General features: G+C 29.3%; 1 protein-coding gene across 1 annotated transcript; it reads left to right on the forward strand.

Annotated features, from left to right (window-relative positions):
* Positions 1–9063: 9063 nt before the first annotated feature.
* On the forward strand, positions 9064–14395 carry LOC114413332 (membrane-anchored ubiquitin-fold protein 3). The gene is made up of 4 exons (XM_028377667.1): positions 9064–9295; positions 9413–9628; positions 11886–12056; positions 14059–14395. The coding sequence occupies exons 2-4, from the start codon at positions 9499–9501 to the stop codon at positions 14112–14114; spliced, it is 357 nt and encodes a 118-aa protein (XP_028233468.1). The 5' UTR covers positions 9064–9295; positions 9413–9498; the 3' UTR covers positions 14115–14395.
* The last annotated feature ends 3001 nt before the right edge of the window (positions 14396–17396 follow it).

The following is a 17396-nucleotide window of genomic DNA, read 5'->3' on the forward strand; positions in this document are numbered from 1 at the left end:
TTATAAACTTGTTAGAATTTTTTTTAATATAAATCAAGTTATATAAATTAATTAGTGACTTGTTAGGTTGATCCATGACCCAATATCTTGATTGAATTGATAATTGACCGGAGTTTAATAATATTATTTTTAGATTAGTTTTACCATTACACTTCATTCATATCTATCAACTTTTGTAATTTAAGAACTTTACCCAACAATTTTATAAATTATATTAAATAGGTCTTACAAATAATCACACATTATTACATTTTATCACCTTTTTTTTTACGAAGATACAAACGTGTTGATCCTATAATTTTTTTAAAATCAATTGTATATCGACTTGATCCTATATAAGATTTTGTTCCAACAATAGATACTCAACCAGCACATTGGTTCTATATCTTAAACATAGTGGCAGATAGCATTGTCGTGGATGACTTAATTTATACTAATAATAAAACAAATATTCTCATTTGTTGTATATATATTTCATTATATTATTTTATCTTTGTTAGTTTTAAATTTTTTGTTACTTCTCCTAATAACTATCACCTACTCTTAATTTTTTTTAACTTCTAATTTTCTATTTCTTTTTTAATTTTAGTAAAATAGGTAGAGATAATTAAGCAAAAAAAAAAAACTGGGTTGGAAAATCATCACTCAATGGATTTATATAGGACTGAAATCTCTGATTGCATGCTGACACACAGACTTCCTCACTCCTGTCCCACCTCACCTTGTAAATATAGATACCGTATTTGTATTTCTCATCTTTTTTCTCTCTCTTTTTTTTATTACGTTATATTATGTTATCCACTTTTTTTTTCTCCTCTTCTTATTTCTCTTTAGGTGTCTACATTTATAAGGTGTCCAAAGATTTTTTTATATGGAAAAAATGTTTAATTCTCCTAGGGAATCTGATATTTTGTATCAGATGACATTAAAACACGCTGATTTATATTGCCCCACCACTTCATGTTTTCGTGGTAACCTCCCTTGCAAGGTAGACACACTGATCGTCTCAAAATTAAAAGACATATAGGGGGAGGAAATTTAAAGAAGACAAAGTTGGAATTTGCATTTTCTTTTTTAAAACTTGCTTTGTGTCAATTTCTCTGTAGGAAAAGCTTGAGCCTTTTGTCTATATGTGTCGTTAATTCATGTATGCTTTTAATAAAATGTCGCGTTCTGTTATGTCTTGGGATGAAAATTACGAAGGATTTATTTCAAATGATTAATTCAATTAATTATTTTTTCAATTTCGGGAGTGGGGGGGATAAACTCAATTAAAGGGAAACGGTAGGCAGAGGAAAATGCACTAACTAAACGTGAAACGAAAGAATGGGCCAAAGAGAGAGGGAGAGAGAGAGATAATGCACCAAAGGATGTTGATGACTATGCGTCTCAAGATAAGCATTTGAAGGCTTTACGCAAATAAGTGAGGGAAGGTGTTGCTCTAAAAGTTGCATATGATTGTGTTGAAAGATAACCTTGCCATGCACAACACTTGGTTGGCTTGTTCCCGTGCTCAATCCTTCAAGCTGATGCGCCACCATGCATAGATAAGGGTGATGCAATACACCACTTGTTGAGTATCTTTTAAAAGCCCTCAAACCCCATTATAGTATTTGTCAACCATCAAGCCATGTCTTCTTCTATTGCTTTATCATGTTTTAAATTTATCCTAATTAACGTCAATGAAATGATCGATCGTCGTTCATTACATGAGCATGGGGCGCCAATTTATTATTATTGCTTTTCAAATTTTATTAATATCTAGTGGCTAACCTCTTATGTATTAGTCAATGATTGCCCCATAATACCGTCCTAGATTATGTATATGATTTGGTTTTGGCTATTTTGATTTTTAAGTGACTGGACCTGTACCATGTGTCATGCATCAACTTTGTGGTGGACCTTGCTTAGCTCATACACTTTAATTCAATCATATCTTACTCTCCCTACCTTTTCTTCTCTTTAATTTTCTCTTTTCCCTGTTTAAACGTTTCAATCAGTTCAGTTACGGTGGCCGGAAACTCATCTTAATACGTGTTCCATTTAACCCTATCATTATTTGCCACATGACCCATTAGAGATTTTATGTTCCTACTTTGCTGTGCTGGTTCACCCTCACTCGCATGAATCTATCTGACAAAGAAGATATATGTGCTCGATTGTGTCACTTGAACGATTGTGTCTCATGCGCTCGATCACATAATACTAATCTATTATTGAAATCTTATTTTCTTCAATATCCTCGACATTAAATGTTCTATGGTATCAAGCAAACTATTTAAGATTTGGTCCTAGTACTGTCATGTAGTACTAATCAACGTTGATCCTTCATGACTAATATACAATTAGACTTTTTCAAAATTTCGAACCTTCCTTAAGTTGTTAAGTCTTAATTGAAAACTTTAACAAACTTCCTTGTCCCAACACCCGTCCCCCCCAAAACAAATAAATATGTAAATTTTTTTTTTGTTAATTAAATAAAGATAAAATCTAACAGAAATGGGACTATTTTTTTTTAAATAGTGCTGATAAGATAATTTGATGTCAATTATATCACTAGTTAATTTATAGTTTACCAGTTTATCAGGAGTAAAATGTGTATAAATAATCAATAATCAAATATGAAATGGCTCCAATAATATGGTTTTCAAGGCTCTTCAAATTGTTTGTTCGACTGACGTCGTTATACAATTTACGCATGATTATTTGTAGTTCTCCTACCCATTGCATAAAGATTAACTAATAATAGTCTAACTTATATATTACTTAAAATTATATTATTTAATAAGCTACCAAATCTCCATTTAAAAAAAAAAAAAAACTACCAAACAAAGCATGTTACCTAGCAAAGGTAGCGTCCGAAATTACAAAAGTAATTAATTTTATTTTAAAAGAAACATTTTAAAATTTTGATTTTATTTGGAAAAGGTAGAATAATTAAAATTACTTTTTCCGTGTCATTGTACGAATCAAATCCTAAAAAACTACTTGACGCGGTTCGTAAAGTTTGTTTTACAATGTTAATTGTTAGGGTTATCATTGAACCCCCGCCTTTATAATGCTTTCTGAGTTCTCACCCAAGAGAAGCTGTGGTGGGTTACTACCATTGCAATCATTTTCAATTTTTGGTTAACTGAATGTGAAAATCCAGACACAAATATAAAGTCACTCTACACGTTGCGAAATTTAAGCCAAACTTTCTATGTAAATAAAGGAGAGATTCTTTACTAGTGGATTCAGTTCGACTAAAATTGATGGAGTTTAGTGAAATAAAAAAATGATGTACCCTTTGGCCTAAAACTTCCCCTATGCAGTGGACCTCACATAAATTCTTTTGCTTCATTATTCAAAATATATAGATCTAAATTATACGGTCCACATCTTTTATGTAAGTAAACATTTTTTGGGTACACCCTTTAATGTAGATTATTACATGCATGAAAAAAGTTTCTGCAAAAAGAACGGGTATAGATGTGTGAGCAATATTACTCTCCCTCATCCCTTTGTCCCCCTTTCCATCATGAGAAAACAAAAAACAAAAAAAGAAGCCCCAACAACACCAATAATTTATTTTTGATAAGAAAGTTTTCCTACGTGAAAAACATATCATTCAAGAATGATTATAAGAATGATTCTCTTACGTGAGAATGAGATAAAAGATAAATATTAAAATATTTTAAATTTAAATTAAAATTTTATTTAATCATAAAATTTTTATAATATTTTCCAAACAAAAAATTAAAATTTTTAAATATTTAATTAAGATTGTTATCACAATCATCACCATCACCTCAACCACCACCCTCATAATCACCGTCACCATCATCAATATAATCGTCATTGCCTTCGTTGGCGATAGCGACAATAGTAATCATGTTGATAGTGATGACAGTGGTCATGACGACAATCACACAATGGTAATAGTGACAGTAATGATATTCATGTTGGTGACAACAATGATTATGACAGCGATCATGATGTTAGTAAGTATGGTGAAGATCTTGACGTAAATTAAATATTTAAAATATTTGATTTTTTGTTTGGTAAATTTATAGAGATTTTATAATTGAATGAAACTTTAATTTAAATTTAAAATATTTTAATCTTAGTATTTTATTTCAATCTAAAGGATGAGAATGATTATTCTCATATATATATAATTCAAATAAATGAGGGAAAAAATCACTAAGATGCAAGAAAAAAGAACAGATAGTGTGTTAAGCAAAAATATAGTATAAAAAATAAAGATGAATAGACACTCGTGCTACTAGATACCTTGAAAGAGAAAAAAAAATACAAAAATATAAGTATGATAGGTCATATAATTTACTAGAAAGAGATATAGAGAAAATAGGAGTGTGAATTAGATGTTTGTAATATATGAATGTTAATATATAACTATTCAAATAAAAACATGTATCTTTACATTAAAAAAATAAAGACTTCAAGTTTATAGCATAATATAAATGTTAATCAACACTTTGTGATTTGAATTTCCTTTGAGTTAGTAGGAAAATAATTAATTATCCACCCACCCATAAATTTGACTCATTTAAAGTGAGAGAGGTATATATACTTTAGAGTATAAAGTGTAGTTACATCAATTGATAGAAAACTAATTAATTTTTTTTTTATAATTTTAAGTTTTTATATATTTAAATATGTTTTATGACAATCTTATTAATTTTTAATGAATAGTTATAATTACACTATATGTTATTGGACTAGTGTGGTGACTAGATTAAATAAAATAGGATAAAATATAAGAGGTGAGTATGAGAATGATATGCTAAGAATATTATATTGATGCACATTAAATTATTTCCTTTCCAAATTATATAAAAATTGTCATTCATATTCCTTTTTCACATTTCATTCAGTACCACAATTAACATCAAACATTTTATATTAAACCGTAAAGAAGAATATGACAATTAACATCAAAGATTGTATAATAAATCGTAAAGAAAAATATAACACAGATGTGATAAATATTTAAAAATATTATAATAAATCGCAAACGAAGAATATATATAACACATACAATGATACAAGTAATAAATATTTAAAATATTATAATAAATTATAAAGAAGAATATCATTATGTATACCATGTCTCTACGAAAGAGAGATTGTTATAAACGTTAAAAAATTCATAAAATTTCACGAAAGTTGATCAAAAAATTCATAATTACATGAGATGAATGGAGGGGTGACCTAGTGAGACCATAGTCAACCCCGCCCCGCCCCCTCTCTCCCCCACCCCCCATTTCTTAATGCTTATTTAAATTACTATAAATTAAAGATTATTTTGTGATCATCTTAAATGAAAATATTTTAAAAAGGATAAGAATTCATTAATGTTAGAATCAATTTTAAATATATACTTAAAACAAATTGATTCTCTTTCTCTCGTTATAATTATTGTGTAAAAAATAAAAAATATCTCAAAATAATTATCATTAGAGATTAACTTACTCCAATAATAATTTTAAAATATTATTTTTTTATTTTTATCATTCATTTTCTTAATCTAACGATGGTTAATATTAATCATTAGATTTTAAAAAAAGAAATAATTAAGATAAAGAATAATTCTTTTAAAATTATTCTAAAAATTGATCCATACTCATAACATTAATTATTTCTTTACACTTATATTTCTTGTATATTAATGAAAAATTATAAAATCTATAAATAGATTATCAGTGATATAAGATTAGTTTTATAAGATTATTATTTATTTATTACTTTTCTATTTCTGTAAAATAATTTAAGATGATAATTATTTTAAGACAAAGAAAATATCAACTAAATTAATTAAATTTCGTAATTTTATAATTAATTAAATCTTGTTGCATGTAAAACAAAATTGTATCAAATTATTGTAGAAATACACCATTTTTCATTTCAAATTTTAAAGATGGTTCATACTCCGTATGGTCGAGACATCTGTTACAAGTCGCATGCCTTGTTAAACTTGGCTTCCACGTTCCACCCACCTATTGTCGGCAAAGGCAAAGCATTCACGTTAAATCAGTGATGAATATGTGTGGTTTGACCGGGAAATTAAAGCTTATGCAAACACATGCAATACTAAAACACGTATGTAGTCATCTTAGAATAGAAAACATATCCGACCTCTCTTCTGCACCTTTCCCCCGTTCAAAAAGCAACCCCCCAAAACTAAATTTAGAAAGGTGAAAACAACAGATTCATTTTCATTAATTCCTGTCTTGTATCCCTGGAATAATATTTGAACAGCAGAATCAGTGAACAAATGGAGCAGTTTCAGCTTGCAGATTGATCAAAAGCACTCCCTCTGTAAAGCTGGTCTTTTGATTGCCGCTACTTAGAGTTGCCCTCGTGCAAGTATCATTTATGTGACATGCCATAGCTAGCCTAAAATCTCGCTGTTGGTGAACATTCTTTGGCATATAGATTATTTGACGTTTAAGAACTAATTAAATAATTACAACCGGATAAAAACTACTTGTGAGGTAGGTTTGTACAATTATTCTTTTGTGCCATTGACACTGACTGGGTTACTTGGTAGAATTGAGGTGTCTCAAAGGAGAAGAAAAAAAAAAAAACTAGCCTTAAATGAAGTAGCCTCTACTCAAAATCTAATCACGTGGAGAACTGCCGTGATAGTAAATATCTAGTGATCTACCAGTGTGCATAGAAGTAAGGTTAGATAATAGTACTATTAATTGCATATTTGTTTGAAAACTGTCACCGTACAGATACAAGGTGTTTAGCTTAGTTTTAATTTGTCAAATTAGAGTATGTACACTCATAAGTCCATCTGGGTCCAGAGTGCATTTTTTTAATAGTGATAAGACATTTCTTAAAATTCAAAAGGGTACTCTTAAGTTTCTAACCCATTATAAAATCTGGTGTACAATTGCTAGCTGATTGCTGAATACACCGTGACCATATATTTTTTTGCCCGAAATATCAGCCATTACAAAATCAATAAAAATGGAAATTTAGTTATTTCATAACCCCAATGACAGCCAGTAGAATCCTTGTAATCATATGACAAAGTTAGGAGATGATTGCTGCTGAGTATTGACAAACCAATTTCTCAGCTATCACAATAAGCTTTCCCGTATTTGAAAAAGGTATTAATATAAAACTCCTCTACTTTAACCAACTGTACGTAATGGTCAATCTAGTTTTCCAAAACAAACATTAAATATTCTTTTGAAACAATGGTAGCATCAGCAAGTCGCTATATTCATGCAGACTTAAAGGTTTTTGTAACATCAACTTCAACACCAAAAACGAACACTGATACATAGGTATTTTCATTATGTAACATTCAATCATATGTATAAGCCTTCTCTTTACTTTCTCTACTTATGATCTTGTGGTATGCAAGTATGATAAGCTAGGCTACATCATACGATAAAATCTATTCTATGTCAATCAACTTCTTATGATGCAGTTACTACCACAGACAACCGAGCAAAAGCCTAGAATATATATATATATAAGGGACTCTTTTACAAGAAAAAAGAAAAAAGCTATGCATCCTTGACAACTTACGTCATAAATGAGCAGCAGATATTTTAATCTCTTTTGGAATAATTTGTCTTCACGTTCATTGACCACTTTCGCATCAAACTTAATGTCAGATCAAGATGCATCTGATTTGACATTCGAGCATCTACTATATATCCATCAATGTACAACATGTCATTGGAAATACATTAATGGAATGTACCAATTACACCGGAATCAAGTCTTCATGACCAGTATATATAATCTATAATAAAGAACAATAATATTAATAAGTTGAAAGAAAAGTATGCATGATTGATGGCTTTCGAATTTGCTATTGAAATAAGAATTCAATTGCATATGTGGCTCTTATTCCATTTCCTTTGTTACATATTTTTCTGCCGTTTTATAAATAAGACTATGACAACCAAAATGATTCTATACAAGATACTCATATGTGTGCACGCTTATAGCATACACAGTGACAGCATGGCTGACATGTGGCCTGCATCAAAAGGTAAGGACACATTTCTAGTGAGTCAGATGCACATGTGGCAGTGAGTAGACCACATCATATCATATTTATATTCATGCAATGACAAGAGCTTGCCAGTTTTAATTGGAGATATTTGAGACAAAGATTAAATTAAAACGATCAAAAGCCCGTAATGAATATTTTACGATTTCTTTTGGTAGAAATAATATAACTGACGATATAACATAAAAGTATCACTGTATCAGCATTTTTAATTAAGTTGCACCAAACTCTTAGAAGCATATAACAGGAATGCTAATTTCAGTCTTGAAGGAATAATTATAATAATTAATTAACTGAAGGAAGAAAATTATGGGAGGCTTACTTTTGGTCCAGTCCAGGATCAATTTAACGATATCGAGCCCAATTCAAGTCAACAAAAGCTTATTCTTGGGCCAGAATAAACCCAAATCCACACCATCATAGAAACTGTGTCGGGGTAGAAATGGTGAGTGCAGTAGGTATTTGTTAAATTGAATTTAGTAATTTACCTTGTAAAACCCCGTTCGATCTGGTTAGTCAAATAGATCCAACGAGAACTCGGTGATATAATCGAACTGATTTCATTATTGGACCATTCATGTATGAAATGATCTAACTAATTTTGTGGAAATTCGATTACCTGACCGATTTTAAAAATCCGGATCAGGTTGTGTGCGTTAAAAAAATAATGGGATAGCACAAAACAACAATAATGGAAGTATAAAAAGTTTATTCACACTTTTTGTTTATTGAAAAACTAAATTTTTCACCCATTTTATTTATTGAAAAGTGAGTTTATGTTTTAATTTTGTTAGTTACTGTTTACACTCTTTTTATTATTAATACACTTTACTCGTGTTATTAACTTTGATACTGTTATTTTAAATTTTGAAATATAAAATTATAGATGAATTTTTTTTAATTAAATAATATTAATTATATTATTATATATAATTTTTATATATATATATATATATATATATAATATTTTAATTTTTTTAATATAAATCAGATGAAAGTAAATCAAATACTAACACACCACTTGGACCAATAATCCAATGTCTCCATTGGATCAATAAAGGGTTTTCCAACTATGCTTGTTCCCCTTATTATTTTTTTTTAAAAAAAATGTTTTAATTTATTGAATGTTTGCGTTGTTGTTGAGTTCAGCGTTCACCAACAGAAACAGCAGAAGGAAGGAAAAGGTGACTGCACAGAGGTATCGAATAAAGTCAAAAGTCGGAATGGTTTCACTCTGATCAAACTGAGGTAGTGTTCAATTTCTCTTTCATAGCTATAATAGATCGTCGAATTACAGATCTTTGAAGATTCGATTTAGTGTCTAATAATCACGGAATCAAATCAAATTCTCGATTGGAATTTTAGGAATCGAGGAAGGAAGGGTTAGGATTAGGGTAAGGATTGGGAAGCCATAGGAGAAGAGAACAAGAGGAAGAAGAGGTCAATTCAAAATGCCGGAAGAGGATTTGGTGGACATCAAATTTAGGTTGTACGATGGTTCCGATATCGGACCCTTCAGGTACTCCTCCGCCGCCACCGTCGATATGCTTAAGCAAAGGATTGTCTCCGATTGGCCCAAAGGTCTCTCTCTCTTCACTTACCTCCATATTGATTTCAATTATTCTTCATCACAATTGTTTTGTTACTTTTGTTTACGCATTCCTTTGGTTTTGATTTTGATAAGTTGATAAGTTTAAATTGCTAGTTTGGTTTAGCGAGTTCAATTATAGCTGCGGATTGTTTGATCTTTGATGGTTCTGGGAAACATGTTATCCAATTTTTTCATGCTAGAAATTGGTGAGTTCCGAATTTGTTGCTATCATTGAAAGTTGAAACTGTGATATATTGGTGAGACCGTGGTTGTGTTGTGTCAAGTAAAATCTGAATTGAATAACCCAAGCCAAGTGAAGCCCCCTTTTAATGTTTGGCCTGCATATTTATAGAGGAGCATAGATCACACTGTTGTAGTCATAGGTTCATAACTGAAAAATAGTATTATTATTATCGAAGTTGCAGAGCTGCTTTTTTCTGTTGTCATTTCTGTGTTAATTTCATGAACTTGAATGTTGGTTTATTGGAGCGTGAAGACTGAATAATGAGGACATGAGATTTTCACCTGAATTTTCATTCATACAGGCATGCAGATCTTGGTTTGCCTAAATATTTCCTAAATAGAGTAAAATATTACTGGACTGCTATTGTCATTCTGTTATCCTCATTGTGATGAAGCACAGACATTTAAATACCTTCCTTGCTCACATATTAATAGCAGTTAAGGACTTGGTTATCAGTTGCATAGCATATGTCAAGATTGATATTACCAGATTTTTGTCACAAAATCTCTTGCATTGCTGAAATCAATTATAACTCTAGAAGTTATATATTTATATTATGTTGAAATATGGAATAAGCTTATCCATGCAAATAGAACAAGTTGGAATCAAATTGAGAGGATTAAAGCCAAAGGCAAGAATATAGTATTCCATGATGTAAGAAGAAGCCAACAACCCAAATAGGGTAACCAGATCCAAATACAGATGGGATCTTTGCATAGCACAGCCAACTGTTTTAGAGGAGTGGCTTAAACCAGCATCCAAGGCTAGCAACTGGCCTGAAAAGTTGAGGCATGGAAATCTGGACTGGTCACCAGTAAAGCCGTGAAGGTTGATTGGGATGCACTACCATCTAGTGGGACATGAGACTGAGGCCGCTGTAGATACTTCTACGTGTGGGTGGGCCACTGCAAGGTTTTGGGAAAGTTCTATTGGATTGGCACTGTCTGATTAAAATGTTGCTGTTAGTTTGTTGAATGGAGGCCATGAAGGTGAACTAGATCTCACATTGGTGGGAAAGAAGAAAAGGCACACCAGAAAAGTGAACACAACCATAAGTAGTACGGGAAACTAGATTGTGGTAGTTGTAGTTGGTGCTCTAACAAACAGAAGTTGATAGTCACTGGACAAAGTTCATATGGGAGAGGAGGACCAAACAAAAGGAGTTCCAGGTTTTTTGAAACTCGGCAACAGAGATTGTGATGGAATTGATCTTGAAGGATGATACCAATGTCATACCATGTTGAAATTATTTGAAAAAGGTGTAAAAGAAATAACATTTCACATATAATGAAAATGTGCGTATGATGTAAAACATTGACTGCTATTTATATTGATAATCAATGACTTAAAGATTTAAAACATACAGTTGTACAACTAGTACAAGTCCAACCCAACTAGACTCCTAATATATTAAAGTCTCCTATAACAATGAGAACCCAAATATTCCAACAATTTACATATATATCTTTGAACCCTTCTGACTTCTGTGAACAAATCCAATATGTGCTTTTCCCCTTATTTCTGTGTAAACCTTATTGTGAAATTATAAAATGATTGGGAGATGCTTAGTTGATCAAAAGGAATGACAGCCAACATGAATTAATCTTTTGATCATTTTAGAATCTTATTTATTTTTCCAGTTACTTTGATATAATTGAAGGTCATTGACCAAATTATAATTATTTGTAAAATACTGATGATAACATTAAATAAAATTACATTAGAAAGTTGTGGTCAAACTCTTTGCAACGGAAAATTGGGCTCTTCAGCTGCTCAATTGACATTTATAAACTAAAAACGGGTGATTAAACATTATCATTCTAATTAAGGTATGGGCTGTTACATATGATAGCCTTTATTATCTTATTCCTCTATCAATCCAGTCAACTTGTTAATTGTTATGGTTGCTTTGGGTCCTTTTCTACGACTTATTGAAGATAGGGTATGGCATAGGTTCTTTCTTGTTCTATCATTTTATCTGTTGCACTTTCTCCCTTGTGTAGGTAAAACTGTCGTGCCAAAGTCAGCTAATGAAGTGAAATTGATTAGCTCTGGTAAAATCTTGGAAAACAATAAGACTGTTGGTCAATGTAAAGTACCGTTTGGTGAGACTGCAGGGGGTGTTATAATAATGCATGTTGTTGTACAGCCATCTCTATCAAAAACTAAAGCTGGTAAGTTCCATGGACTTCTTGCTACGGGGAATATATATGATTTTTAGTTAGATTTATTTTAAGTTAACTATTATTTACTTGGTATGAAAAATTAAGTAGAGCTCATGTCAGAACCAACTTCCACGAGTTTGCAGTTGGATCTGCATGATGACATATTGGCTTGCTAATATCATGTAGTGATTTAAGAACCCTTTTGGAACATTTCGGTCTCTTGTAAGTGAAATAAATGAGGTAGAATGGAGGGACACTTGTAGAATGTAGATTAATTAGGGTAGCCAGCTTTTCCCATTAGAGATTAATTTTTGAAAACTATAACTAAACTGGTCAAATAGGGGAGAGTTATATATTTTTAATTTTATGCAACATATTTAATAATAAACTTAAGATAAAACCATAATAAATCAAGTTAGTGAAAATTGTAAATTAGCATAAAATGATCACATTATATGTCCTAAAAGATTAAAAAAAAAAAACAATAATAATAGGCTAAATAATTTCAATCTATTCATGAACCTTATATGCATTGTAATTTGGCATTAGGCATTTATTTGATTAAAAAGTTTGATTGAATAAAAAAATGAAAAATATACCCAAAAAACAACTGGTCTTTCAATAATTTTTTGTACATCATATTATATGATTCCATTGCTTTGAGTAGTTGAATAAATATTATTGAAAATTGAAAACCAAAAGCCTAATAAGTAATATGACATTTATTCGTTTCAAATGTAAAATAAATGTGTGGAACAAAGATTTCGACAATACTTTAACATATGGCGTGTTATTTATTATATTTAGTCTACACAAGTTGCCTAGACTCAAGTTGTATAATCAGTGCTAAAAATACTAAACTAGAAATGAATTATTGTGTTTTTGTGAGAATGATTTTCCCCTGGTTGGTTCATGTGGTAAAGGAAAAGGGTATGGTTCATAATTTTGGTTCAAAAATTATAATGCTAGTAATGTATGACAAGAAACATATGAAAGGGAGATCTGATGTCCTTCAGTGTTATATTCCTTTTTATGTGTGGCACGGGCCTGTATGTATAAATTATAAATGGTTATTGTATTGCTTTATAGGCTGTGTAGTTTGTCATCCATAACCACCTATATCTTCTTCTGAATAATAGTTGCAGTTTATTGGTTTGATTGTCAAGCCAAATATCAATGTAGCTTACCATTACTCCATTGCTTCGTATGGGGAAGGTAAAGTGTTGAGCACGAACACTCTTGCTTGAGATGTTAAGAGTATTGGACATGTTTTCACCTCACACCCCTCTAAGACCTTTACAACACATGTTTAACACTACTCTGCTCATTACATGTCCAATTAAAAGATTTTTTTTTTCATTGGCTTGAATATTTGATCTAATATTTCCATACAGTTAGATACACTGGTATTATAATTTTTTAAAACATTTAGAAAAGTCAGTGTAAAATATAATATAAAATATTAAAACATAATTTCTTAGTATTTTTTCCTAGGCTCACTATCATTTAAAAAATGTAAAGTTCAGTAGGTTGTTTTAAAAATATGAATATACTTTTCTTGGAGAGCCAATTCTTCATTTTCTGGTAAAGACACTAACTTTACTTCATTTAATGTTATTATCTCTAAAATACCTTTCATTTAATTGCAGTTTTAGTTCCAATTACTCATTTTTATTTATGACACCAAGTTCCAATGAAGAATAAGTTGGGAAAAAATTTAGTTTTTAATTGAGATTGACGCAATTAAATATGGTTAGCTAACTAACTTTAGTTAGCATGAATCAATTTTTTTTACCGAGGGTAATATGACAAAATAATAATTGCTGGAGGAGATACCTAGGTTACAGTGCGGGTGAAGGAGTCGTCCATCAAACATGAAGCATATTTGACATTACCAGCTTTGAAAACTATTTTCTTTTCATATTTGTGCACCAGACATTCTGTACCTTTGACTTGAAAGTTGAATAAACAATACAGTTTGATGATTTGCATTTCTCTTTTGCCTAAACAGATAAGAAGGTCGATGATTCGCCCAAGAAGGTTGTCTGTTCTTGTTCCATATTGTGAAGTGAGTTGGATGCGTATCCTTATACATCAATCACTCATGAACTGTAGAAATCATCTGCCTGAACAAACCCCTATTTCAACATTCCCGTGTAAAGTACGTATACGAGCAATTATATACTTATAGAAAAGTTTGTGTTAATGGTGACTTCCGAAGATGCTGTCATTCTTTTATTACAAGGTCTACAGGGTTGATGACACATTGTAACCATTGATTGCTACTGTTGTGCATCAAGTTGTCGTTTTGCATTTGCATTTGCAATGACGTGCGTGATATCTCTTGAGTTGTGTTCACTTTCTCATTCAGTTTATGATGCCATTGACATGGATAATTCACGAAAAACACTGTTTCCTGGTTGAACGTATTTCAACTAAAAACCTCGGAATGAATCTCTCTATGAACCTGATGGAAATGTGAACTAGGAAGGCACAATTATAAGTTAAAAGCCAAGAAAATATCAGCCACACGAGCTTCGGGCATGTGGAGATTAATTTGCATGATCCAAAAAAGTTTTATCGAAGTTACGTGACCCCAAAAGACAACTTTTTCAAAAATTAAACTGTTCAAAATAATGAGCAATTTCCTTGTTGTCATTCAATTATGTGAATTTATGTAATTATCATTACGTATTTCAATATGCTTTTCAGCAAAATGATTTTATTAAACATTGTTAGTCTTTGGAGCTAATGTTAAGTATAGTAACATGAAAAGATTCTTGTGAAATATATACTTTCTTTTTAATAAGAACTTTTTTAATATTCATAACAAGTTAACATCAATTTTATAGGCTGACAAAAGCATTCACAAAATACGGAAGATAATTCTTTTGGGTGCTTTTAGTGAATAATGCGATAGAATCACCCCTTCATAAATTATCAAGTTATATTCCTTTACATCTGTTTGATTTGTTAATATATATAATATTGGATAACAAACATATTATTAAAAGAAATGGCGTTAAGAATTACAGCTTTATAAACACAACTTTTATCAAAACAAAAAATACGACTTTCATAAATTAGGACTTTTTTTTCCCAAAGTCGCATGTTGTAAATGAAATAAAAAATTAAATTATAATTTTAATTCTTCTATAATTTTAAATTTATAATTTTAGTTTCTGTGGAGTTGAATATGACCTCATTTAAAGATAAAATAATCAATCATTGTAACAATTATTTTGTTTAATTAATTTTATAACATTATTTTCCATGTATCATTAATTAAGAGTTATTAATTATTTTTTAATTATAAAATAAAATATTTAATATTTAATTTTACATATGTTTGATTTTCATCAGTCAAGACATGTATTTAGTTATATTATTTTTAAAAATAAATTTAAAACTTGGAAATAAAAAAAAATTAACGGAAAATAATGAGATGACAACTTAAATCTATTTTAGCTTGTTATAGTCAAGCAACCTTGAGTTGTAGTTTTATTGAGGAACTTGAGAAAATTCCTAAATCCAAGGTGTTTGTGAGATTATCCTTAACACTTATCACAAAAGAAATTTTTTTAGCTCAAATATAAATATATAAATATATATATATATATATAAGGGGACTCAATAATAATAATATATAATTTTGATGATTATTTTCCGTTTCTTATGAAATTTCTTTACACTATACTTTAACATTAATAACATATTTATACACAATTTTATATCTTAATATCTTGCATTACCTTTAAATCAAATCTAAAATATTAGATTAGATATTCACCAAACAAAAATATTAGATTAGGTATAATTATAATGTATCTCTTAATCTCTTAATTTATTTTACATCATTTTCATTATCTTGTTGATATGTTCTAATTTTAGCAAAGAATATAATATTTTGATTGATAGATTTTTGGGGGCGTTTGGTAAGTAGAGGGATTCTTTTAAGTTTTGCATGAATTATAAATTGAGAATTTTAAACTCCTATTTGATATGCATGTTTTAAAAATCTTTTTCATGAATCTAACATTCACAAGAATCCAATTGTTTTTAATTAAGTTTTCCACTAAAATAGTCTCATGGAAGCCTGAGTTAAAGAAAAAAAAAGAGTTTTACTATGATAAAAATAATTTTAAAAAAATCACGTTACTATTATTAGATCATTTAATTTGATAACTGTTTAAAAATTTTGATAAACATATCACATTAATTATTTGATTCCAAAAAAAGGATATTTATAACAAATTAAACAAATTTTAATTATTCATATGAATCATAATTCCCAGGATTTATAATTTTCAGGAATTATAATTTTCGGACACAAATTAACTTTATTTGTACCAAATGCGCCCCTTGAAGTAATATAAACAGTCTAATTGATTTAGTCGCTAAGATTTCGAAGAGGAAAAGAGAATTTGAGGATTCAAGGAAAAGGAAATCTGACAAAAAAATGACTAATAATTAAAAAATAAAAATTAATATTGAATAAAATTATTAGAGATTAAAATTTTACTTTAACTATAATAAAAGATTATGTTCCTTAAAAAATAAAAGATTATGTTCCTTAAAAAATAAAAGATTATGTTTAGGTAGTAAAAATTAATTGCTGCGAGTTTGAAATTTTTTTACAATTATTTTAAGAAAAAAGGCTACTTTCAAATGGTGGGTTTGAAATTTAATTGCAAAAGGTTTCCGCTAAACTTATAGGAATTATAAACATTACATCTGCAAATAATTTTTTTACTGAAAAGTATTTATTTTTTAATTAGATTTGGAGTCATAAATTATCATTATTATTTTTAAGTTCTAAAATAATGCTCTTTAAATGTATATAGAGAGCAAGTGTAGATAATTTTCATCGCCAACTCTAAAATATTTTAAATTTTTAAAAATTGAATTACAAAGTATTATAGTTTTAATTGGTAAGTTCGAGGTATCATTTATCATTTTATGATGTTTAATTCTTATAATTAAAAGATTTTAAATAAAAATACTAATAGTATAATGAATATATTAAATATTTCCTAAATAATAAACAAAAAGATTAGTTCAAAAGTAAAAATGATATTAAATTAAATTTTAATCTTAATGAAATATAAAGATGTAATTTGATAATTAAAGAATTTCAATTTTAATTATTTTCAAATAAAATAGATGATGCCTATGTATTTTTAAATTTAATATTTTTACATATAATTAATAATATAATATAACAAATACTTCATAGGTTGTTATTAAATTTATTTTTAACAAAAATTTATTTAATCATAATATCTTTACAAGTCAATGCGATGTTGCCATGTGTCATTTACATACATTTTTATGAATTAGAAAAACGAA

The sequence above is a fragment of the Glycine soja genome, chromosome 5 (assembly GCF_004193775.1).
Source record: "Glycine soja cultivar W05 chromosome 5, ASM419377v2, whole genome shotgun sequence".
NCBI classification, from domain to species: Eukaryota; Viridiplantae; Streptophyta; class Magnoliopsida; order Fabales; family Fabaceae; genus Glycine; species Glycine soja.

Excerpts from the sequence above, each read along its gene's own strand:
- LOC114413332 (XM_028377667.1), top strand. The coding sequence starts at position 9,499 with ATGCCGGAAGAGGATTTGGTGGACATCAAATTTAGGTTGTACGATGGT. Across the intron at positions 9,629-11,885 it reads TGTCTCCGATTGGCCCAAAG|GTAAAACTGTCGTGCCAAAG; the intron begins GTCTCTCTCTCT and ends TCCCTTGTGTAG. Across the intron at positions 12,057-14,058 it reads TCTATCAAAAACTAAAGCTG|ATAAGAAGGTCGATGATTCG; the intron begins GTAAGTTCCATG and ends TTGCCTAAACAG.